This window comes from Anabrus simplex, chromosome 2 (assembly GCF_040414725.1).
Source record: "Anabrus simplex isolate iqAnaSimp1 chromosome 2, ASM4041472v1, whole genome shotgun sequence".
NCBI lineage: Eukaryota > Metazoa > Arthropoda > Insecta > Orthoptera > Tettigoniidae > Anabrus > Anabrus simplex.
Window position 1 is genome coordinate 438901151 of NC_090266.1, and position 25966 is coordinate 438927116.

Below are 25966 nucleotides of genomic sequence, written 5' to 3' on the forward strand. Positions count from 1 at the left end.
GATCTCAACTAAACTTCATATTTAGAGTATACTCCTACCGGGGAAGGTTTCGATATGCATATCATTTTAAAATCTTTGAATACACGGGGGTTTATAGGAAAACCAGAATGGTTTTTCCACCATCACGTCGAAATGGCTGGATATATCTCAACCAAATTTCATATTTAGAGTATACTCATCCCGGGGAAGGTTCCGATATGCATATCATTTTATAATCTTTGAATAGACGGAGGTTTATAGGAAAACCAGAATGGTTTTTCCACCATCACGTCGAAACGGCTCGATAGATCTCAACTAAACTTCATATTTAGAGTATACTCATCCCGGGGAAGGTTTCAATATCCATATCATTTTAAAATCTTTGAATAGACGTGGGGTTTATAGGAAAAACAGAATGGTTTCCTCCATTTTCTCTTATACTATTGATTTTCTGTAAACTTAGTTTACCGTACGTGAAACGTCTCTTCATTATAAACAACTTTCGTTATGTTCATAATTTACCTTACCCTTCACATGACGGAGAAATTTACAATTTTCTGCTAGTACCATGCTCTGCATTGAGTGACCGACAGACCGACAACGAACCTACAGGTTACCATGGCAACGTCTCTGACTGCATGCCAGCAGGGAAGTAAAGTACTGCCATTTTCCTCATCATGCTTTTAAATTCGTGGTTGTTCCTTGGGTAGAAGGCAAGAGAGGCGTCAATCGGCCTATCTGCGGGATATTGGCGGAATATCGTTGGATGTTATAACCGCCTTCGAATAGATTAAGTAATAACACCATTAGTCATCTTCTTATTATTTGCTTACCTAGGAATCACTGGACCTAAATTTCTTCTCTGTTACCGCTTTATTATATCCATAACTCACACTAGCATAATTTATTGAGGGGCATTTGATTTTCCAATACATTCACTAGGCATTTACATATTTGTCGTTATCCGGCTGTCCTCAGTTATAATCCAATTTCTATTACTTTCAACTTTCTTAACTGCATTATTTTCTTCCTTAATTATGCCGTATGTACGCGAGTGCTACAAACTACTGGATGTATTTCCACCAATACTCATATTTAGAATACACTTGTCCTTGATAGGTTTTAGGGCAAATATTGTTTCTAAACCCCTGAACTGACTGGAGGTTTATACGAAACCGAAACAGTAATTTTACACTTCCACAAAATATACACAACCAACGTTAATTTAAATCTACCTGCCTTGGTAGAAATTATTTTCTAAACCTTTTTTTCTCATGTGCATCATTTCGATACGAGGATTAATAAGGGAGATATCATTAACGGACCGTTTCTCTGTACAAGTCCCATCGGACTTAACTCACGAGCAGATTCCTTATCTATATAAATCAAATCGTAACGACTGTGTGCCTCTACACTGACTATTTTGGCGAAATTTTCGTACAGCTTTCCGTTTAAGGGGTAATAATGACCATCTCCATAATTTTTGGTTTAGTTTCCTGAAAGTCCTAATTTTTACCCGCCTCGCCCAAAATCCAGATTGCGGCATAATCTGCCAGAAGAAAAAGAGTATAATTGAAATTTGACAAAATTATACGTTTTAGCCTGTAACGAACGGAAAACATCCAAGATCATTAAATTTTTCACTTTTTATCCCCGAAGAATATCGAAATATGCAGGCAATTTTAATGATGGTGCAGACCTTCGGAAATTCCTATCACATAACAGATTGCACAATCTCCATTCAATTTGGAATGATCTACAACCTTGGTCTTATGACTTTTTGCCGTATCTGTATCAATTTTACGTTTGACTTTTCTCTATTAATGGATGTTAAGTCAATATGGAATTTCACATGCATAATTCATACCTTCGATTACTTATATGAAATGCAGAATCATCAAACTCTTCACGAAAATTGGCCCACCCAGTAGCCATATATGAGCCAAATGCTATGTATGTAACTGTCACATAATTATCCGAAAAGTAATGTAATGTGAGATAATCTTACAAGAACGTTACCCTGTTCCACGTTTCTAACTCAATCTGACCCAAGAATAGATGACATATCATATTACCAGCCATTTAGGCCACTAAATCCGGCGTGTCTTATGGTATAATCCTTCGTCGATATGACGTACGTTTAGTAGCAGTTAATCTGTAAATGAAGGTCTTCAATATTGTAAACACGCATATACTTTCGTATGTCGATCTATATTTATTCACTGATGTCGATTTGTAGCGATCGAGAAAGGGTGGGTCTGCTATTGTAATCAGTACTCCCCACACCGACTTTGACTGGCAGTAGGAAAGGGTTCCTTCTCCAACTCCTGTGTAACTGTCATTAGTAAGGAAGGCCTACAATTGTAATGAATAATTCCCTTCTCGATTTGACTTGCAGAAGGCAAGTGAGCATGCAGTTTTTTTTAAAACTCCCCTACCCGATTGTGTTTGGAAGTAGGCAAGGGTGCCCGCCATTATAAAGAAATGTCCTCATCTAAAATGTGACTGGCATTAGGCATAGTAGCCTTCTATTTTGATGGAAACTCACCAACTTGGTGTGACTGGCAGTAAGCTGGCTGGAAGTTGGAAAATGGGCCTGGTATTATAATGATAACTGCACAACTCAATTTCGAGTGATAGTAGGGTAATTGCCTGCCATTATAATAAAAACTGTAATCTGTCTGGAAGTAGGAAAGGGGGGCTGCCATTTTAACGAAAACTCCCCAAATCGATTCTGTCCGCATAGTAGTTTAGGGGAAATGCCTAAAATTTAATTTTCAAATATTTATATTATTACTGGTCGTATCTTAATTGAAATCGGTAGACAAAGATGGGAAACAAGTCGCTACAATATAGGCTATACATAATTGTATTCACGCTGAGACAAATGGTAGTTTAGGGGAAGGCCTACAATTTAATTTTCAAATATTTATGATATTGGTTGTCGTATCTTCACGAAAACTGGTATGCAAAGTCGGGGAATAAGTCGCTATAATCTACTCCATCAATAATTTTATTCACACTGAGTGAAATGGCAGTTTAGGGGAAGGCCTGAAATGTGTAATGTATATATAAAATAAGAGTTTTGTCTGTACATTGCTCAGAATTTGAAAAGAATGATATTTCTGTATCTGTCATGTCCACAGAAACAAGGAAATGCATTTTTTACTTTCCGTAATTTCTGTCTGTCTGTCTGTCTCTCTGTGACTCTGTCTGTCTGTCTGTGTGTATGCATGTATGTACGTACACGCATCACGAGAAAACGGCTGTAGAGAATTTAATGAAAATCGGTATGTAAAGTCGGGTGATGAACCACTACAACCTAGGCTATAAATTATTTTGTTCACGCTGAGTGAAATGATAGTTTAGAGGAAGGCCTGAAATGTCATTCTCAAATAAGTCATTTATGCTATTAGTGGTCGCATTGATAAATACTACATAACTAACATAACTTTAGTTATGTCGTAAGTTAGTAGTCGTTATGTAAGAGGTTATTAAATTTCCGATCACTTATGTCTTATACATTGTTACCGTACCGCATATAATCACAGAGATATTCATGAATTTGGATTTTTGTTACTAAGTCCATATCAGCGCCGAGTCACGAGAAAATAGATAAACAGAATTTAGTGAAAATAGGTATGTATAGTCTGAGAATAAGGAACTATAGTCTACGATATAAATAATTTTGTAAGACGCCCTAATATCACAGAGTCGAAAGAAAACTAATGTGAAGGCCTGCAATACAGAAAGCTCATAAACTTTATCAACAATAACATTACTTTGACCATTGTTTGTTGTGATGTGATATTTTTCTTCTGTTTCCACTTATCCCCGATAGATAGGATTGGATTACTGCAGAGTACCGAGGTTTTTTTTAATTTGCTTTACGTCGCACCGACGATGGGATAGGAAAGGAATAGGGGTGTGAAGGAAGCGGTCTAGGCTTTAATTAAGGTACAGTCTGGTGTGACTTGTGTGAAAATGGGAAACCACGGAATACCATCTTCAGGGATGCCGGCAGTGGGGTTCGAATCCACTATCTCCTGTATGCAAGCTCACAGCTGCGCGCCTCTAACCACACGGCCAACTCGCCTGGTCGTACCGAGTGTAACAGCCTGCCTATATATTGGCGGGAAGTAGCTGGCGAATTAGATAACTTTCTTCTTTAACATGCCATTACTCTGGTTCATACATTTTCTGATATTACTGGTACGTAACACACTGGTTCATCATAGTATTCGAGCTATTCAATCCCTACCCTGTGGTACTGATTGCAATGAGTAGTGTGAATATTTAACGGAATAATGAGAGAGGAGTGTTCACGGCAGTCTGCGATCTGGTTATTCCAGCTCTGGAACTTCGGACTGTTAGATCGGCACCGTAGCACTGTTCGTTGAAAGTGAGAAAGTGTGCGGTTTTTCATTTGATCAAGTATTTTATATGATAAAATTGCTTTCAATCGCTACATTCCTAATGACGTTTTTGTAATGATCTATGTTGAATTCAGTTAGGAAAACCACCAAATCAGTGTTTCTGAGAATTCTGTAGCGTAGCACGGGTACATCAACTAGTTTGTAATAAGATACAAAAGTTGAATACTAGAAAAGCGGCCGGAATTGATAAGATTTCCGGGTATAAAGTACCATATCTGAAGTACTTGATTATTGTTTGCTTGAAGGAGCTACACCAAATGAATGGCGAGTTGCTATATTAGCTCCTGTGTATACAGGAAAGGGCGACAGACATAAAGCTGAAAATTACAGGCCAGTGAGTTTGACATACGTTGCATGTAAGCTTTGGGAAGGCTTTCTTTCTGATTATATTAGACATGTTTGCGAAATTAATAACTGGTTCGATTGAAGGCAGTTCGGTAGGATTCCAGAAAGATATAGCTGATATCTTGGATTCAGAAAGTCAAATGAACTGTATCGCGATTGACCTGTCTAAAGCATTTGATAGGGTGGATCATGGGAGACTACTGGCAAAAATGAATGCAATTGGACTAGACAAAAGAGTGACTGAATGGGTTGCTATATTTCTAGAAAATAGATCTCAGAGAATTAGAGTAGGCGAAGCTTTATCTGTCCCTATAATAATTAAGACGGGAATTCCTCAGGGCAGTATTATCGGACCTTTATGTTTTCTTATATATATAAATTATATGAGTAAAGAAATGGAATCAGAGGTAAGGCTGTTTGCAGATGATGTTATTCTGTATAGAGTAATAAATAAGTTACAAGATTATGAGCAACTGCAACGTGACCTCGAAAATGTGAGATGGACAGCAGGCAACGTAGCAAAGTAGCAAAAGTCCTCTCAGTTTTAATTACTGCGTTGATGGGGTGAAAGTTCCTTTTGGGGATCAAGTATCTAGGTGTTAATATAAAGAAAGATCTTCTTTGGGGTAATCAAATAAATGGGATTGTAATTAAAGGCTACAAATCTCTGCATATGGTTATGAGGTTGTTTAGGGGTTATAGTAAGGATGTAAAGGCGAGGGCATATAAGTCTCTGGTATGACCCCAACTAGAGTGTGGTTCCCGTGTATGGGTCCCTCGCCAGGCTTACCTGATTCAAGAACTGGAAAATATCCAAAGAAAAGCAGCTCGATTTGTTCTGGGTGATTTCCAACAATAGAGTAGCTTTAAAAAATGTTGCAAAATTTGGGCTAGGAAGAATTGGGAGAAAGAAGACGAACTGCTCGACTAAGTGGTATATTCCGAGCTGTCAGCGGAGAGATGGCATGGAATGACATTAGTAGACGAGTAAGTTCGAGTGACGTCTTTAAAAGTAGGAAAGATCACAATATGAAGGTAAAGTTGGAATTCAAGAGGACAAACTGGGGCAAATATTCGTTTATAGGAAGGGGCGTTAGGGATCGGAATAACTTAGTAAGGGAGATGTTCAATAAATTCCCAATTTCTTTGAAATCATTTAAGAAAAGGCTAGGAAAACAACAGGTAGTGTACCGGTTCAAATCCCGTTACAAGGTAATATCTGTATTTTATTATTATTATTGCATCTGTGATATTATTATTATTATTATTATTATTATTATTATTATTATTATTATTATTATTATTATTATGTCAGTATTATTATTATTTTATCTGTGAGATTACTATTATTTTGTTATAATTCTTATTCAATTCAATTTTACAATGCTTGTCGCTTGCAGGATTGTACTTAGATGTATGCATATATACGTGTGTGTAAAATAACACTCAATACATGTACAGTGAGAATTGTTATATGTCAGATGTTGGATATGGCATCGTTACATTGTGCAATAATGCTGGCGATTGTGCCAAGTCATTGTACGTCATGGCTACGTCATCGTGCTCACTTAGCACTGCGCTCTGTTCCTTTGATTTTCTTAGGGAGCCCCAGGGCATTTCACCATTACATGCAACAGCTTGAGGAGTTGTGGGAGTATGTCATTGTTATTTCTGGAGATTACATAGCTGTGTCAACCAACGTCATAAAAGGTGGGTGCATATTGTAGCGTCAGTCATTATTTAAACGGAAGCAGTACAGTGAAGAAGTCAAAATGGATAAGTGAACAGTCATTAGCTAAACGGAAGCTGAACAGTGAAGAAGTCTACTAGATGAAGAGGCCTCAGTCGGTCAGTCAACAAGTGTGAACGACAGATGGAGAAGACTCAGTGAGCCATTAATTATTGGTCGTTGAGAGAGTGAGGACAAAGCTGGTCGCTCACTTAGTTCAAGACACGGACGCAAGGGCTTACCATGGAGTCAGAGAAGGATACCATGTTGACTTACAAAGAAGTCAGATGATATGGAGAAGAAGCAGTCACAAGGATGGATCACCAAGTTAGGCGTGACACATCTACAGTAAACACCAGATCAAGGGATTACGTAGTAATTACACTCAAAGTGTTGAAGGTACAGTCAAGTGAATCAGTGAGGGAAATATTTCGTATAAATTGTTAAATGTCCGGTCAAGAAGAATTCAAATTCATGCCTAGTTTCTTTCAGTTGCAATGTCATAATTTCATATTCTCATCTGTTTTATCGCAACAAGACTCACTAATTTTTATATATTATTTAAAGAATATATTTTGTTCTATCAAACGAATTTATAGTTTTATTTCAATGACAGTAAAATATCTTAACCTCAAAATTAATGGGGAAACCGAACGCCAATCTCCTTTTCCCAGAACTTATATGGTATGTTGTAAAAAGTAAGCTTATTACCCCACACCCTAGAGATAGTCAAGAGTCTCATTCTATTATTGCTGCACTGAGTGGTAGCTGGCGCCCTTCAAATAACGTATGTGTAAGTAAGCAGGTAACAAGTAAGTGTGAGTACAAGGTCCGACGAGTGTGTATTTTATTTAATGAATATTAATTTTCAGATTTTCCATTTTAAATGCAGATATTTCATATTTTCCAAGTTAAATGCAGTTTTATAATATTTGTAAAATTAGTCAGACAGTTAGGAAAGTCTCAATGTGTCGACGCAACGTGGTGCACGAATAAATTCAGAACATGGTCTGAATGACAGCATATCATAGGTTTATTTTAGGAGGAGTATGCACAATTTAAGGCAACGGAATTATTACCGGTAAATGTCAGGAGTGTCATTTTGTGATATATATTTGTATTTTGGGGATGTGTCAAGGGATTTGAGGAGGGAAATTAATTTGAGATCGCGTACTATCGTTAGTGAACCAAAGATGGACAAGGAAGACAATAACAAGTCATGTGACGACGAGGTCATCGCTTCTGCGGACATCCAAGGTGAAATTCAGAGTAGGGAGCAGGTGAATACGATGGTAGCTTCTGAGGTAATTCAGGAAATTTCAGAAATTGAGAAGCACACAGGAACTCAAAAGGAAATCGCGGGGGGACTGAACCAAGATTTTGTTAATTTGTTCATGGCCAAAATGGACGACTTCAGCGAAAATTTAATTAAACACATGAAGGAAGTACTCGAAAATAGGAATAGACAGATGAAAGAATTAATTAGCAGTTATAAAGAAAATTTTAATGTGACCATTAATAAAATAGATTCTAAGATATTAGAGATAAACAATCAAATATCTAAGTCAGAATATAAATTAGAAAGTAAGTCAAATGAAGAGTGTGTTGAAATGGGAGGTAAAATGAAGTTGAATTGGAGCAATATTCATATTCAGATTGAGCATGTCAATGGAGCATTTTCAGAGAATATCGTAGAATTAAGTAATAAAATTTCTAGTAATCGGGAAGAAATTCATGAGGTAGTCGAGAAGAGATTGGACAAGATTTGCAATGTAGTTGGGGAAGAGATGGGGGAACAGATTAGTAGAAATGAGCAAGTTGAAAGCAAACTTGTGGAGGTCACTGAACTACGGAACGAACAGGAAACGCTATCACAGCAGGTAAGAGAAAGAGAGGAAGAATTGAAGGAAGAAGTGAGAATAGAGGAAGAGAATGCTGAGAGAGAAGCGGTAGAAGATATTTTATAGTTGCCAGGAAGTGATACGGCAAGAAGGTACAGGTGAAATGACAGAAGTGATAGTAGCGAGTGGTTTGTTCAGTAGGGATCATGATTTAACCGGGTTTTCTGGAAAACAGTTCAGTACTACAGAATTTGTGAAAATAGTTGAGAAAAGATTTGCAGGTAAGTCAAGGAAGAATATTATTTAATGGGAATATGTGTTGGAGATTTTGTCTAATGTTTTTATTGGTGAAGGTAAAATGTGGTTTCGAGTGTACTGGGATAATATATCTAATTTAGGAGAAATTAAAGGCAAGTTCATTGATAGTCTTTGGAAGGAATGTGTGCAAGGGCGCGCGCGAGAGAGAGAGCGCATGATGGCTGGGGAAAGTAGTATAGTAAAGAGAGGGGGGAAAATGTTAGCCGTGTATCAGATGAGAAGTAATAATCCTGCTGAGCAGAGGATTAAGAGTTATGTCGATGGTGATAGGGGTCAGATGAGTAACCAGAGAGAATCGGAAGATGGGAGGCGTATGTATTTGAGTTATGAGAGAGAAGGTCGGAAGAGTAATCAGAGAGAGTCGGAAGATGGGAGGCGTATGTATTTAAGTTATGAGAGAGAGGATCAGAGGAGTAATCAGAGAGAATCGGAAGATGGGAGGCGTACGGATTTGAGTTATCACAGAAACTATGATAGTCTGAATACAAATGTGATGCAGGTGTCGTTATCGAGCCAGAGTATTTCAGATTCACAGGGAATCGGGTAAATTAAGTGAACAGTCCGAAGGTAGAAGATGAACAGGTATGTAGTAAAAGTAGTTGTGTAGTGAAAATAGATTTAAGGGTATAGTGTGATTGTGACTTAAGTAATGTTAAGTGAGATATTTAAGTAGTGACGTAGTCGTAGATAATGAAGTAATTAATGGTAGCAGTAAGTTAGATGTAAGAAGTGATCTGTTAAGTGATGTAAGTACTTGTAATGCCGAGAATATGATGTAAGTATTGAGATAGTAACTCCGATGATAGAAATTGTGAAGGTAAGCAAAGGTACTATTAGATATTATAACAGCCGTTGGGTAAGTCATAGTGAGTAAAAAAGATGATAGCGGTACCAATCATGATGAAGATAATTGTAAGTTTTAGCCACGCCTTGTACCAAATCTTGTGTATTCAGTTATTCTAGGAGCTGACTTGGTTGCAAATCAGGGAAGTAGAGTAGACTTTAATTTAGGTAGTGTGTGTTTGTTCTATGAGGGAACTAGCAAAGAAGTACGTGTTAATTATGATGGTCTGAGGTAAGTGTGTTGGTGACGTGTGTTCTTTGAAATATATGAGAAGTAAGTGAAGTTGTTCCTAGTGAGAGGAAATGTTTTGTTGGGTGTGTTACGTGCCTGTACGACCAGTATCCGAGGGATAGTCGGTATGAGGCAGTGACGTGAGGTAATTTGAGTGAATTACAGGAGGAGTAATTGTGTTCGATGTTAGGTAAGCATCGAGATGTATTTAGTGGTAAGTGAGGAAGAACACGTATATGAACATAAATTTGTAGTACATGACCATTCATCATTTGTGGGAAGTAAGTACCCCATTCAACTTAAATGTGCTAGTGAAGTCAAAGAACAAATAAACATTATGCTGGATTACGGAATAATTGAACCATCTTGTAGCCATGGTATTGATCCTTGAATTATTGTTGCCAAGAAGGATGTGATTTGTTGAGATATGTAAGTTTATAAGGGCAAAATTGATTCAGTTTGAGTGACAGAGTGCTACTCAAAGTTCCATTTCATCATCTGCAGGGGCGGGAAATATTTTGAAGTTATTTTTTGTATCAGGGGTATTTCACTATTGCGAACCGTATCGGGAAGTGTGCATATTCCTTAAAAGATCAGGAAGGGAAGATTGTCGGTACTTATAACATTAGGAATTTGAAGAAGTACTTCACGTGAGATTTGTTGAGATAAGAATAAGATGATTTATTTGTGTGAGAAACTGGCAAAATAAAACTGACATATGTGAATTTGCGTGTGAGCAAGTGTCGTATTGGTGTATTGGAAGAATAAGTGCTACATTGTCATGTGTTGTGAGGCAAAAGCGGAGAACAAGACACTGAACAGTTAACTGCGTTAACAATATGCGAGAAAAGTTCTCATATAAGTGATATTTCACAAAAAGTTTTGATATGTAAAAAAAGAAGAATGTAGTGTAAACATTTAAAATAATTTGTATGTATTTAATCAAGTGCTATACTCTTGTGAATTGTATGAGAGAGACAGAGAATGGGACACTGAACAGTTATCTACGATGGCAATGTGCGAGAAAAATTCTCATATATGTGATGTTTTATAAAATGTATGGATGTTGAAAAAGAAAATTATTGTTGTATACTCATTTAAAGTGATTATCTGTGTCAGTGTTATATATAAAATTTTGTTCATAAATCAATCGATTCTTTGTTCTTCGATTTATTTATGAGGGAGGCGAATTGTAACGGTTCAAATCCCGTTACAAGGTAATATCTGTATTTTATTATTATTATTGCATCTGTGATATTATTATTATTATTATTATTATTATTATTATTATTATTATGTCCGTATTATTATTATTATTTTATCTGTGAGATTACTATTATTTTGTTATAATTCTTATTCAATTCAATTTTACAATGCTTGTCGCTTGCAGGATTGTACTTAGATGTATGCATATATACGCGTGTGTAAAATAACACTCAATACATGTACAGTAAGAATTGTTATATGTCAGATGTTGGATATGGCATCGTTACATTGTGCAATAATGCTGGCGATTGTGCCAAGTCATTGCTACGTCATGGCTACGTCATCGTGCTCACTTAGCACTGAGCTCTGTTCCTTTGATTTTCTTAGGGAGCCCCAGGGCATTTCACCATTACATGCAACAGTTTGAGGCGTTGTGGGAGTATGTCATTGTTATTTCTGGAGATTACGTAGCTGTGTCAACCAACGTCTATAAAAGGTGGGTGCATATTGTAGCGTCAGTCATTATTTAAACGGAAGCAGTACAGTGAAGAAGTCAAAATGGATAAGTGAACAGTCATTAGCTAAACGGAAGCTGAACAGTGAAGAAGTCTACTAGATGAAGAGGCCTCAGTCGGTCAGTCAACAAGTGTGAACGACAGATGGAGAAGACTCAGTGAACCATTAATTATTGGTCGTTGAGAGAGTGAGGACAAAGCTGGTTGCTTACTTATTTGAAGACACGGACGCAAGGGCTTACCATGGAGTCAGAGAAGGATACCATATTGACTTACAAAGAAGTCAGATGATATGGAGAAGAAGCAGTCACAAGGATGGATCACCAAGTTAGGCGTGACACATCTACAGTAAACACCAGATCAAAGGATTACGTCGTAATTACACTCAAAGTGTTGAAGGTACAGTCAAGTGAATCAGTGAGGGAAATATTTTGTATAAATTGTTAAATGTCCGGTCAAGAAGAATTCAAATTCATGCCTAGTTTCTTTCAGTTGCAATGTCATAATTTCATATTCTCATCTGTTTTATCGCAACAAGACTCACTAATTTTTATATATTATTTAAAGAATATATTTTGTTCTATCAAACGAATTTATAGTTTTATTTCAATGACAGTAAAATATCTTAACCTCAAAATTAATGGGGAAACGGAACGCCAATCTCCTTTTCCCAGAACCTATATGGTATGTTGTAAAAAGTAAGCTTATTACCCCACACCCTAGAGATAGTCAAGAGTCTCATTCTATTATTACTGCACTGAGTGGTAGCTGGCGCCCTTCAAATAACGTATGTGTAAGTAAGCAGGTAACAAGTAAGTGTGAGTACAAGGTCCGACGAGTGTGTATTTTATTTAATGAATATTAATTTTCAGATTTTCCATTTTAAATGCAGATATTTCATATTTTCCAAGTTAAATGCAGTTTTATAATATTTGTAAAATTAGTCAGACAGTTAGGAAAGTCTCAGTAGGGAATCTGCCACCTGGGCGACTGCCCTAAATGCAAATCAGTATTGATTGATTGATTGATTGTCTTTTATGAGGAGCGTGTCGCGGTGTTGTGAGGGATGGCAAAGGCAAAGGAGCATTGTCTATATTCAGTTCAATAACCTGTTGCTAGATGCAAGCAAGTGGCAAATCGTCTACTTAGAAAAAAAATTTAAAAAAAATTAAAACATTAAAAAACTTCGTTTGATTCTACAAAATCGCCTTGATTATTTCCGTGCAGTGTGGTATTAGGCCAGAAATATATTATTTTATCTTTTTGCGAGGAGTGTGCGGGGCCCCTTCAAGGCCCGGGCCCGCCTGCTTGGCGGTCCCTGCGGGACCTAACGTTACGCGCCTGAACCGAATCTATTGCCTCTCATATCAACAAGCTCCTTAGTTGGTTAAAGCACATTCAGCACTCAGTCCAGAATTAACATCTTTGGGCTGGCCAAGAATCGAACTTGGGGCCTCTGTGAGAGGCAGTAAGTTACCTGTACACCTCGGGGAACGTGATAGTTTCCTGTTTCTTACCTCACTGAGCCAGAAGTGCTATTGTAGACTTTATCAGTCTGCCAAGCACCCTGAAATGTACGATGGACTCGACTTCACAATCCATACTTTCTTCTAACCGATCACAGGGACAGCTGCATGAGGAATGGTTTTACCTTAGTCATATGCATAGGCTCAATCATATTCACAGTCTATTGTAAAAGATCAGAGGAAAACAACAAACGTTTTGAACAAGACGTCATTGTGCAGTGTAAATACTACGGTATACTTCACGAGAGAAGCGTGTAGTTTAACATGACTGTTGAGATCATGATCATAGCCACGGGACCTCCAGCTTATTATATGGAACATGTCAAATATATCGCATACATTTGCTGGTATTCAAACCGAGGGTGCCTTGGTGGGAAGCTGGTGACTATGCCACTCGGCTATCATAGACATTAACATAGTGAATTACCGAGTGGCTTGGCCGCGCGATTAGGAGCTTGTATTCGAGAGATAGTGGGTTCGAACTCCATTCTCGGCAGCCCTGAAGACGGTTTTTTGCGGTTTCCGATTTTCACACCAGCCACTTCCTTCCCACTCCTAGCTCTCTCCTACCCCATCGTCACCATAAGGCCTATCTGTGTCGTTGCGACGTAAAGCAACTAGTAAAAAAACAACATAGTGAAGTTGTCTCGAGTGTTCTACGGTAGACGACCTCAGGATGCAGTTGGTTAGTCATTGGTCGTCTGTTCTAAATACAGTCTGCAGTCGAACACAGGTGCTGATATTGTGACGGGACCTATAGTTTTACGCGGAGTTCCAAGTCGTCAGTCCTGGAGCTGGTTATGCGTGTTGTTTCATTTTCATATTACCCAAATGCCGGAGGTTTACCTTAATTAAGACCTTTCCCATCCTAGCATCACGGAAAAACCAGAAGCTTAGAACACTCACTACTTGACGACTAGACGAGACAGGATTATAGTTTAATAAGTGATAATAATAATAATAATAATAATAATAATAATAATAATAATAATAATAATAATAATAATAATAATAATTTAATGTCATGTGGCCTCCGGTGAGGTCTGGTGCAGGTCTTTCGAATTAATCCGACCGGGAATCGAACACTGGACTCCTTGGACCAAAGGCGAGCACGCTAACCATTTGACTATAATAATAATAATAATAATAATAATAATAATAATAATAATAATAATAATAATAATAATAATCTCCCTGGCCTTTTCGCATTAACTTAGGGGCACTGTATGTGTGTTTGAAAGGAAGTGTGTTGGGACACAAACAAATTCCAGTCTCCGATTCAGTGGAATTAAGAGGTTAAAATTCCCGACCCGGCCGGGAGTCGAGCCTGGGGCCCTCTGAACCGAAACCCTCGATGTTGACCATTCAGTAAAAAAGTTGGAACAGAAATGCCTAGTTTTACGGTGGAACGCCTTTCCTAATGCCAATCCTACGTGGAGGGATGAATCCCCTATTGTAGGTCTCTGTAGTGGTTGGTAATGCGATGTGTGTGTGCACGCGCGCATATGAAGAGACGAACACAAGGACCCACTTCCCGAGCGAAAGGATTTAACCATACGTAGTTCAAAAATCCTTCGCCTGGCCAGGGGTCGAATCCGGAACCCTCTGATGAGAAGTTCGAGACGCTGACCATTCAGTCAAGGAGCCAGATAATATCATTAATAATAATAATAATAATAATAATAATCATAATAATAATAATAATTTACCTCGAACCTGAGATTTCCCACTGGTGGCTCAGCGAAAGGCACACCTCGGAAGGAGACGAACTCCCTTCCCGAGACTGTGTGGAGGATCCTACCACGTAGCTGTCCTTGAACTGTGTTGACAATCGGCACATCGGCCTCTGCTGCTATCAGGGTACATAACACACATCCTACTACGGCGAACATTTCAAGCACACTGAAGAGCTGCCAACTGGACTGAAGTGCATAATTCCGGCGAGGGCCGACCTTGAACGGACGTCACATCCAAGAAGGAAAACCTGTTATAAGTGTATGTATGGGTTGCTTGTGTTTCATTGTAAGGAATTGCGACAAGGAAGACACGCTAAATTGTGCCCACACTAGGCTAGACCGTAACATCTGGTACATTACCTGCTGAATGTGAGTGATCAATCACGCTTCATGACAGCTGCCAGCCCTGTGTACCCTACTACGATGAATAGCTAGAAAAGGGAGTGGCTTTTTCTTCAAATACCGTATTTTATTTTACTTGAAAGAAGGTTGTTGCCTGGTGACCCTTGTTGTGGCCGGCCAACGTTGCTCTAGTGTCAAGGTATTGGTGTTCGGCTGAGAATTCTATTCTAGCCTTTAACATAAGTGTACTGTAGTCCTTGGCTTTACATACCCGGGCCGGGCTGAGTTGCTCAGACTGTTGAGGCAGTGGCTTTCTGATCCCTACTTGGCAGGTTCGATCCTGGCTTAGTCCGGTGGTATTTGAAGGTGCTCAACTACGTCAGCCTCGTGTCGATAGATTTACAGGCACGTAAAAGGACTCTGCGGGACTAAATTCCGGCACCTTGGCGTCTCCGAAAACCGTAATGGTAGTTATTATTTACATACCGGGAGCTCTATTTCTGACCGGTTCCTTCACCGAATGGTCAACTTTGAGGCCTTCGGTTCAGAGAGCCTCGGGGTCGATTCACAGCTGAGTCGGACACTTAATCGCGTCTGGTTAATTCCTCTGATTCTGAGACTGGGTGTTTGTGTTTGTCCAAATATACTTCTTTTCAAATGCACACAACGCACAATACTGTACTACCAACCCCCACAGAAAAACTCAGCAGAGAAATATCTGTCCACATAGGGTTCGCGTCCGAAGGAGTAGCCAGTCGTAAAACAGGTTCGGTCTCCTTTTGAAGACATATACCAAACTAGTACCGTGTTACGCTGTGTAGCTGCGGCTGCCACCATCCCATGCCTGGTACGCATAGTAATTACTGAAGTGAAGTGAGAGTATGGTCTATACCTTGACTGATACCAATGCCGTCCAACCTGGCACACTCCATAATACTTGTAAAGCTATTACCACATATGAAAAGCACAGTACGCTAATTTCAGTACTATGACCGAATTATGCCGAAGTCCATAGTCTTATCACTACGGTCCTTCACTTAGACCTCGAATAAAAACTGTGGCAACATGGCTATCTTACAACAGTTCTTAGCTACTGGCACACTGAAATTTAATAACACTTCTTCCCAAATTTCACAAGTATGACCGACAGTACGACACACTGACAACAGTAAAGGCAAATTGAAAAGTATAGCATCGTCGTCTGAGTAATACTTCCTAGGTTCATATTTTTTTCTCTTCTTACAATATGCTTTACCGGTTGAGTTGGCCGTGCGGTTAGAGGCGCGCGGCTGTGAGCTTGCATCCGGGAGATAGTGGGTTCGAATCCCACTGTCGGCAGTCCTTCAGATGGTTTTCCGTGGTTTCCCATTTTCACACTAGGCAAATGCTGGGGCTGTACCTTAGTTAAGGCCACGGCCGCTTCCTTCCAACTCCTAGGCCTTTCCTATCCCATCGTCGCCATAAGACCTATCTGTGTCGGTGCGACTTAAAGCTACTAGCAAAAAAAAAAAAAAACACAAAACAATTTGTTCTACGTCGTGCCGACACAGACAGGTCTTACGGCGACGATGGGATAGAAAAGATAGGAAAGGGCTAGGAGTGGGAAGGAGGCGGCCGTGGACTTAATAAAGGTACAGCCCCAACATTTGGGCTAACTGGTGTGAAAATAGGGAAACCACGCAAAGCCACCTTCAGGGCTGGGCGACAGTGGAGTTCGAACCCACTATCTCCCGAATACTGGATACTGGCCGCACTTAAGCGACTGCAGCTATCGAGGTCGGTGGTTCATATATCCTATCATATTTTCCGTTTATAACGTTTTCGACTTGACTTCGACATCAGTTATATCCGTTTCACGTAAAACCAGGTTACATGGACATACCCACGCTCATAATGCAACTGAGCCAATTTCCGTTCTGTGTCCTTCACGTTTTCCGAGTACTTTTTCATGTGAGTGCACTCGCACTTGAGTGTACTTTCTACGGTATTTCTGGACGTGGGTTCACCAAGGATCACCATCCCCTTTCCCTTCGGTACACTGAGTTCCAATGTCCAAGAAAATGTCTTTCTGATTCTTATCACGTATGTATGTTCAGTCCTCAGCCCGAAAGGCTGGTTGGATCCTCAACAGCTCCACCATCAGCTGTCGCAGATGGCAGAGGCATCACTGAAGAGGCGTACTAGGGAAATGAGGAGTGAGGTAATTTACCGTAGCTTTCCTCACCGAGCCAGAAGGTATTATTACATATAAGTCTGCCAAGTCCACTGAAATGCATGCACCAACCGACCTTATGAGCAATATTTTCACAATATTCATAGCAGGGACTGGCTGCATAAGGAATAGCATTACTAGGATCACTCATACCTACCTCAGTCACTTTCATATTGTCAAAGCCAAGGATGAGACTGAGACAGATCAGTGAAAGTAAGAAAATTTTTCTAGCCCATACCAGAAGACACAGTGCACTGTAAACACTAGATCTCACCAGCAAAGGCATTCTTACTTCTGCCTTACTTCACTACAAAGGGCACTAGGAAAGTTTTGCAATGTGAGTGAACGCTTTAGACTTTTTCAAAATAATTTCCACCACACTCAATACACTTCTCCATACGTCGAAACCAGTCACTGAACCACCTCTGCCACTTTTCTTCGGTTATATTTTCACACTCTTGATCCCATGCTGCCAGAAGCTCCTCGTCGGATGCAAAACGCCGCCCTTTCAGCTTCATTTTCACTTCTGGGAAGAGTGCGAAGTCACAAGGGGCAAGATCGGGACTGTATGGAGGGTGATCAAGCACAGTCAACCCTGATCTGGCAAGAAAATCTATTGTTACATTAGCACGATATGCTGGAGCGTTGTCGTGATGCAAGAACCAAGTGTTGAGCCGTGACCTTGGACGGAGTTGCTTGAGAGCCTGGGCTAAGGCAGGCAAGTCTCACTGTGCCACTTCGCAGTAACTGTCCTTTGTGTTTCTAGCACAACCCGAATAAGGATGCACCGTTTAGTGAAGAATACTGCAATCATCTTTTTCTTCTCTGACCTTGATTTTCGCACAGTCACAGGAGTACCCTCACCTTCAAACAGCCACACCTTGTTCTGGGATTTTGTTGGGACATCATAATAATAAAGCCAAGTTTCATCACCTATAACGATGCTATTGACGTTACGCGAAGTCCCATTTTCAAACTGTTTTTGCATTTCTCGGCACCATTTCACTCGATGTGCCCTTTGTTCCTCTGAAAGTGAATGGGGCACCCAAAGGGAACAAACCTTTCTAACATGGAGATGGTCGTGTAGAATTGAATGAATAGCTAGTGCAGGGATGTGGAGGATCTCTTCTACCTGCCGATATGTCAACCGCCTCTCTTGATGCAACATTTTCCTCACAGCTTCAATGTTTTCCTCAGTCACTTATTCAGACGGTCGCCCCGAACGAGGATCGCCTTCAACCCCAAAAATTCTCCTCTGGAACTCTTTGTGCCAGCGGAAAATTGTTGTCCGGTGTGGACAGTCTTTCTCCAGCACAGGAGTCATTTCCTCCAGGCACTGGTCAACGGTTAATCCACGAGCAAAATTGTAGCGGATAATTGCGCGATATTCACCTTTAGACCACATTGACATCTTAACGTGCTATTAATCCCACTGCTTTTTAACAACTGGTGTGATGGTAGCGCCTTACTGTCTTCTAGACCGGTTTTCATCCCACTTTTCATCCCTCACCATGATAGGCGTGTCCAGCCAACTGCTTTTGCGTAATGCAAAACTTTCCTAGTGCCCTTTGTATTACAACCATAAATTTAAATCATGGCACTGGAAATTAATTATGGCACAATATTACCTGTAAATGGCCGGCCCCGTGGTGTAGGGGTAGCGTGCCTGCCTCTTACCCGGAGGCCCCGGTTCAATGCCCAAGGGATTTTACTTGAATCTGAGGGCTGGTTCGAGATCCACTCAGCCTACATCTTTAGAATTGAGAAGCTATCTGACGGTGAGATAGCGGCCCCGGTCTAGAAAGCTAGGAATAACGTCCGAGAGGATTCGTCGTGCTGACCACATGGCACCTCGTAACCTGCAGGTCTTCGGGCTCAGCAGCGGTCGTTTGGTAGGCCAAGACCCTTCAGGGCTGTAGTGCTATGGGGTTAGTTCGTTTTGGCTATTACCTGTAAATGACTCGATATTTTCTTACATAATGAAATATGTCACATGAATAATATAATATAATATAATATAATATAATATAATATAATATAATATAATATAATATAATATAATATAATATAATATAATATCTATATATATATAAAATAACTTGTCCTGACTGACTGACTGACTGACTGACTGACTCATCATCGCCGAGCCAAAACTACTGGACATAAAGAGATGAAATTTTGGGGATATATTCATATTAAGACGTAGGTGCTCGCTAAGAGAGGATTTTTGGATATTCCTTCGCTAAGGGGGTGAAAACGGGGGTGAAATTTTAAAATGATTTGCTCTATATCTCAAAACTTTAAAAGTTTACAGATGTAAAAATTGGTATTAAGAATCTTCTTTAAAAATAAGGAAACACGTATTTTTTGTTTTCAGAAAATCCCAATAGGAGGGGTGAAAAAGGGTGAAAATGGGGAAAAATGGGTTGAATGCCTTTAATCAGGATACCGGTACCTATATCTCAGAAACTGAAGATATTACAGACCTGAAAATTGGTACTTTTGATCTGTTTTAAAAATAAAGAAACACGTAATTTTTTGTTTTTGGAAAATCCAATTAATGGGAGGGTGAAAAGGGGGTGAATTTTTAAAATGAAGGAATCTATATCTCCAAACTTTTAAAGTTTGCAGATGTAAAAATTGGTATTTAGAACCTTCATTAAAAATAAAGGAACACGTATTTTTTTGTTTTCGGAAAATCGCAATAGGAGGAGTGAAAAGGGGCTAAAAAGTGGTTGAATGCCTTTAATGAGGCTACTTATATATCAGAAACTGAAGATATTACAGACCTGAAAATTGGGGTTTGGGATCTCCGTTAAAAATAAAGAAACACGTATTTTTTTGTTTCTGGAAAATCCAATTTAGGGGGGGGGATGTGAAAAGGGAGTAATATTTTAAAATGAGTGTATCTATCTCAAAATTTTTAAAGGTTATATATGTGAAAATTGGTATATAGAATCTCCTTTAAAAATAAATAAACACACGTATTTTTTCGTTTTTGGAAAATCCAAATATTGGGGGGTAAAAAGGGGGAGGGTAAATTTTTTAAAATGAGTGTGTATACATCTTAAAACTATAAAATTTACAGATGTAAAAATTGATAGTTAGAATCTCCTCTAAAAATAAAGGAAAACGTATTCTTTATTTCCTGTAAATCCCAATAGGAGGGGTGTAAAAGGGTGAAAAATGGGTTCAATGCCTTGAATGAGGATACATATATCTCAGAAACGAAAGATATTACAGAACTGAAAATTTGTATATGGGATCTCCTTTAAAAATAAAGAAACACGTATTTTTTAGTTTTGGTAAATCCAATTAATGGCGGTTAAACAGGAGTGACAAATTGGGTGAATTTTTGAAAGACTATATCTACAGAATATCTTGGAAACGTAAAATGTTACAGACGTAAAAAGTGGGTGTTTGTATCTCCTGTAAATCTAAAGAAACATAGGTGATTTGTGTTTGGAAACTCCACTTAAGGGGAACTCAAAAGGGGTGAAATTTTAAAATGAGAATTTTTACAGTTTATCTCAAAAAACTTAACATGTTACAGAAGTGAAAAATGGTATTTTTTATCTCTATTAAACATAAAGAAACGTGTATTTTTAGCTTTCGGAAATACCACTTGGGTGGAGGGGGGGGGTAAAAGTGACTGAAAATGGTGTTGAATTCTTTTAATTAGGCTACTGATATCTCAAAAATGAAGATGTTACAGACGTGAAATTTGATATTTGCAATCTGCTTTAAAAATAAAGAAACACGTATTCTCGGAAAATCCAATGAGGGGGGGGGGGGGTGAAAGAATTGAAAAATTAATTAAATTAATTGAATGAGAATACATACATCTAATAAAAACTAAAGTTGTTACAGACGTGAAAATTCGTATTTGGATCTCCTTTAAAAACAAAGAAAAACGGGTTTTGGGGGGAAACCATCTTGGAGGGCGGGAGTGTAAAGGAGTTGAATTCCTTTCATGAGGACACATAAATCAAAAACTGAAGAAGTTAGAGTCGTGATAATTGGTATTTAGAAGATCCTTTACTATTAAAGAAACAAGTATTTTTTGCGGGAAAATTCACTTAGGGGGGAGGGGAGTAGTGTGAAATGAAGTGAAAAAAGTAAATTATTTTTATGGGGATACTTATATCTCAAAACTGAAGGTAATAGACGTGAACATTGGTGTTTGAAATCTTCTTTAAACATAAGAAACAAGCCTTCTTTTAATTTTTTTTTGGGGGGGGGGTGCCGGTAAAATAAACTTAACGGCGGTGGGGTGTAGAAGGAGGTGAGACCAATTGATTTTACTGTTCTTAATGTACTTATAAGGATCCTCGGCAGCGCGCCGGCCTCTCACAGCTGGGTTCTGTGGTTCAAATCCCGTTCACTCCATGTGACATTCGTGCTGGACAAAACGGAGGCGGGACAGGTTTTTCTCCGGATACTCCGGTTTTCCTGTCATCATCCATTCCAGCAACACATAATAATAATAATAATAATAATAATAATAATAATAATAATAATAATAATAATAATAATAATAATAATAATAATAATAATAATAATAATAATAATAATAATAATAATAATAATAATAATAATAATAATAATAATAATAATGTTCCGGACCGTCGTCAAATGTGCGGACCGCGCTGGAAATGGCTCCTGGACGGGTAATGACTAAGAATGCAGTCCGGCCGCGGGTTCAGTGCCTTCTAGGCACCCAATATGACACCACGCCGGATCTCCTGAAGGATTTTATCCATATTAAAAATGATTATAGGAAAAGATGGCAAAGATTTACGGACCCAACTGACCGGGAGGAATACCTGAGCCTAGCCCGAAGAACGAAATCGATTGCTGGAAAAGAAGATTGAAAAATGGGAGGAAACATGCCGTAATCTAATAGAAAACGAGTCAGATCGGGAATTTTGGTGGGTTCTCGCAGAAAACGAGTCAGACCGCGAATTTCGGCGGATTATATATCTAAAACAATAAGCATTCAATTATAAATTTCAGTATAATACCGTAGCGAAGCACGGGTATCTTGCTAGTAATATAATATAATATAATATAATATAATATAATATAATATAATATAATATAATATAATATAATATAATATAATATAATATAATATAATATAATATAATATAATATACATAACTTCTCTTGACCGATTGTAGTGTGTTTGGTGTGCGAATGACGTCATAGAGTCACTAAGGTCATCTATTCGTTTATCATGAGCCACTTACATGATTTTGTTATGGTGGTTTTGTATTGGGCCGTGGGTCTTGTCGCTCTCTTCTGGGCACTTTGTGGTAAGTTATTTGAAAAATTAAAATTTCCTTTGGCCGTCGGAGTAGTATAATTGGATGGTTCTGGCGCCTCCGCCGCATCCTCCGCCGCCCGCCTCCTCCTCCTCCTCCTCCGCCGCCGCCGCCGCCGCCGCCGCCGCCCGCGGGAAATTTGAATTTTGGCGGGAAATTTGAATTTTGGCGGGAGATTTGAATTTGTAAACAAAGCCACGTGCTTTTTGACAGCTGTCATCGACAACAACGCATCGCTAACCTCAGTACTGCCATCTTGACGGGCCTAAACCTCACTAGTGCCAACTTAACCTAACTAGCATGAGGTAAACAAAGCCACGTGTTTTTTGACAGCCACGTGCTTTTTGACAGACAACAACGCATCGCTAACCTCAGTACTGCCATCTTGACGGGCCTAAACCTCAGTAGTGCCAACTTAACCTAACTAGCGCGAGGTAAACAAATCCACGTGTTTTTTGACAGCCACGTGCTTTTTGACAGATTTGTAAACAAAGCCACGTGCTTTTTGACAGACAACAACGCATCGCTAACCTCAGTACTGCCATCTTGACGGGCCTAAACCTTAGTGGTACCAACTTAACCTCACTAGCATGAGGTAAACAAAGCCACGTGCTTTTTGACAGCCACGTGCTTTTCGACAGATTTGTAAACAAAGCCACGTGCATTTTGACAGACAACAACGCATCGCTAACCTCAGTACTGCCATCTTGACGGACCTAAACCTTAGTGGTACCAACTTAACCTAACTAGCGCGAGGTAAACAAAGCTACGTGCTTTTTGACAGCTACGTGCTTTTTTGACAGCTGTCATCCGCCATCTTTGAGCACTATGCTGCCCTCTATATCGCAGTAGCTGTAAAATTCATCACCTGTCATCGACAGTGCTGCTGTCTTGACGGGCCTAAACCTTAGTGGTACCAACTTAACCTAACTAGCATGAGGTAAAGAAAGCCACGTGCAGCTGTCATTCGCCATCTTTGAGCACAGTGCTGCCCTCTTTAGCTACTTACCTTTGACAGCTGTCATCCGCCATCTTTGAGCACAGTGCTGCCCTCTTTAGCTACTTACCTTTGACAGCTGTCATCCGCCATCTTTAATCCAGAGAGAACAGTGCTGCAATCTATGTGGTGGCGGTAAATTCCACATGCTTTACAAACCTATATGCTTTTCTGACAGCTGTCATCCGCCATCTTTAATCCAGAGAGAACAGTGCTACCCGGTGGCGGCAAATTCCACGTGCTCTTGTTTGGAAACAAAGCCATGTGCTTTTTGACAGCTGTCATCCGCCATCTTTAATCACCGTGCTGCCCTCTATGTGGTGACAGCAAATTCCACGTGCTCTTGTTTGGAAACAAAGCCAGGTGCTTTTTTGACAGCTGTCATCCGCCATCTTTAACCAACAGAGCACTATGCTGCTGGCAATTTCGTCAGCTGTCATCCGCCATCTTTAATCCAGAGAGAACAGTGCTGCACTCTATGTGGTGGCGGTAAATTCTATGCGCTTTACAAACCTATATGCTTTTCTGACAGCTGTCATCCGCCATCTTTAATCCAGAGAGAACAGTGCTGCCCTCTATGTGGTGACGGCAAATTCCACGTGCTCTACAAAGCCATGTGCAGCTGTCATCCGCCATCTTTAATCACCGTGCTGCCCTCTATGTGGTGACGGTAAATTCCACGTGCTCTTGTTTGGAAACAAAGCTATGTGCTTTTTTGACAGCTGTCATCCGCCATCTTTAATCACCGTGCTGCCCTCTATGTGGTGACGGCAAATTCTACGTGCTCTTGTTTGGAAACAAAGCCATGTGCTTTCTTGACAGCTGTCATCCGCCATCTTTAATCACCGTGCTGCCCTCTATGTGGTGACGGCAAATTCCACGTGCTTTACAAACCCATGTGCTTTTCTGACAGCCGTCATCCGCCATCTTTAAGCTGTAAATCCCCGATTCTCGTGTTAGAAATTGTAAAACAGATTCTTAATCCGAGTTGTCAGGAAGGGCAACCGGTCGAAAACAATAGTGTATGACGTGAGAGGCTAGATACTGCTAGTTTTGCGTCAGGAAGGGTAACCCAACAAATTCATGCGATTTAAAAATCTTAGTCAGGAAGGGTATCCGGCGAGCATCTAGCTGTAAATCCTCTCCGATTCTCGACAGATTCTTAATCCGAGTTCTTTGACGTCAGGAAGGGCAACCGGTCGAAAACCATAGTGTATGACGCTAGATACTGCCAGTTTTGCATCAGGAAGGGCGACTAGTCTTAAAACAAATTCTTGCGATTTAAAATCTTAGTCAGGAAGGGCATCCGGCCGTAAAACAATAGTTCGTGATTTAAAATCTAAGAAGTGCATCTAGCTGTAAATCCCCGATTCCCGTGTTAGACGTTGTAAAACAGATTCTTAATCCGAGTTGTCAGGAAGGGCAACCGGTTGAAAACTATAGTGTATGAGGTTAGATACTGCTAGTTATGCATCAGGAAGGACAACTCAACAAATTCATGTGATTTAAACACATTTTTATTCCCAAGAGAATCGAACCCGAGACTACCGGGTGAGAGGCATGCATACTGTAGGCTATAGATTTGTTCTACAGTCCTCGAAGTATCGGCACAGTCATTCTGAGCGAGTTGTGTGGAATGCATGTGTTAGCTGAAATTGTACACGTATCTTCCGGCTCAACCTTGAACGAGGACACGGCGTGCTTGTAACTCGCGAACGTCTTCTTAGCTGAGTAGCATGTAAGCTCTTAAAACACAGTACTAATTAAGGTTGTAAAATATTCTGAAATAGTCCTCCTCTGTAGTGCAGTAGTTAGTGTAATTAGCTGCTACCCTCGGAGGTCCGAGTTCGATTCCTGGCTCTGCCACGGAATGTGTAGCATTTAGCCTATGTAAGTTCCTAACGTAAAATATCATGATTGTACGGAGAGGTTAAAACACACACAGTGCCTACTCCTATCGAAAGAACCTGCACGGTACCGGCATGTAGGCTTCTCCTGGTGAAGGAGCCTGCACAAGGTTTAACGCTCTCCCTATCAACAGCCCTTACTTAATGCTGGCTTTTTGCACACCCCGCCTCACACCATAGTTTTACGACCGGCTGCCCTTCCTGACTAGGATTTTAAATCGCAGTATACGCGATAAATTTGTTGTAGCGGGTTTTATAACTAGATATCCCGGTACCGACACATAGCCTACTCCTACCAAAGAAGCCTGCACAAGGCTTATTGCCTCTATCCGACAAATGAATCACCGTCAAGTCTTGTACTCAAAAAATCATTTTCGAAGGAGTCTGCACAAGGTTTAACGTCCTCACACCATAGTTTTATACGACCGGTTGCCCCTCCTGACTAGGATTTTAAATCGATATCCCGACATAGCCT

The 25966-nt window shown here is 39.8% G+C and overlaps 1 protein-coding gene across 1 annotated transcript in view; it reads right to left on the minus strand.

The window, feature by feature from the left end:
- Positions 1–14862, minus strand: part of LOC136863569 (esterase E4) — a 296437-nt gene extending 281575 nt beyond the window's left edge. The window contains exon 1 of the mRNA XM_067139949.2: positions 14680–14862. Within this exon, the coding sequence (XP_066996050.2) occupies positions 14680–14862 (183 nt within the window). The remainder of the gene's footprint in view (positions 1–14679) is intronic.
- Positions 14863–25966: the final 11104 nt, after the last annotated feature.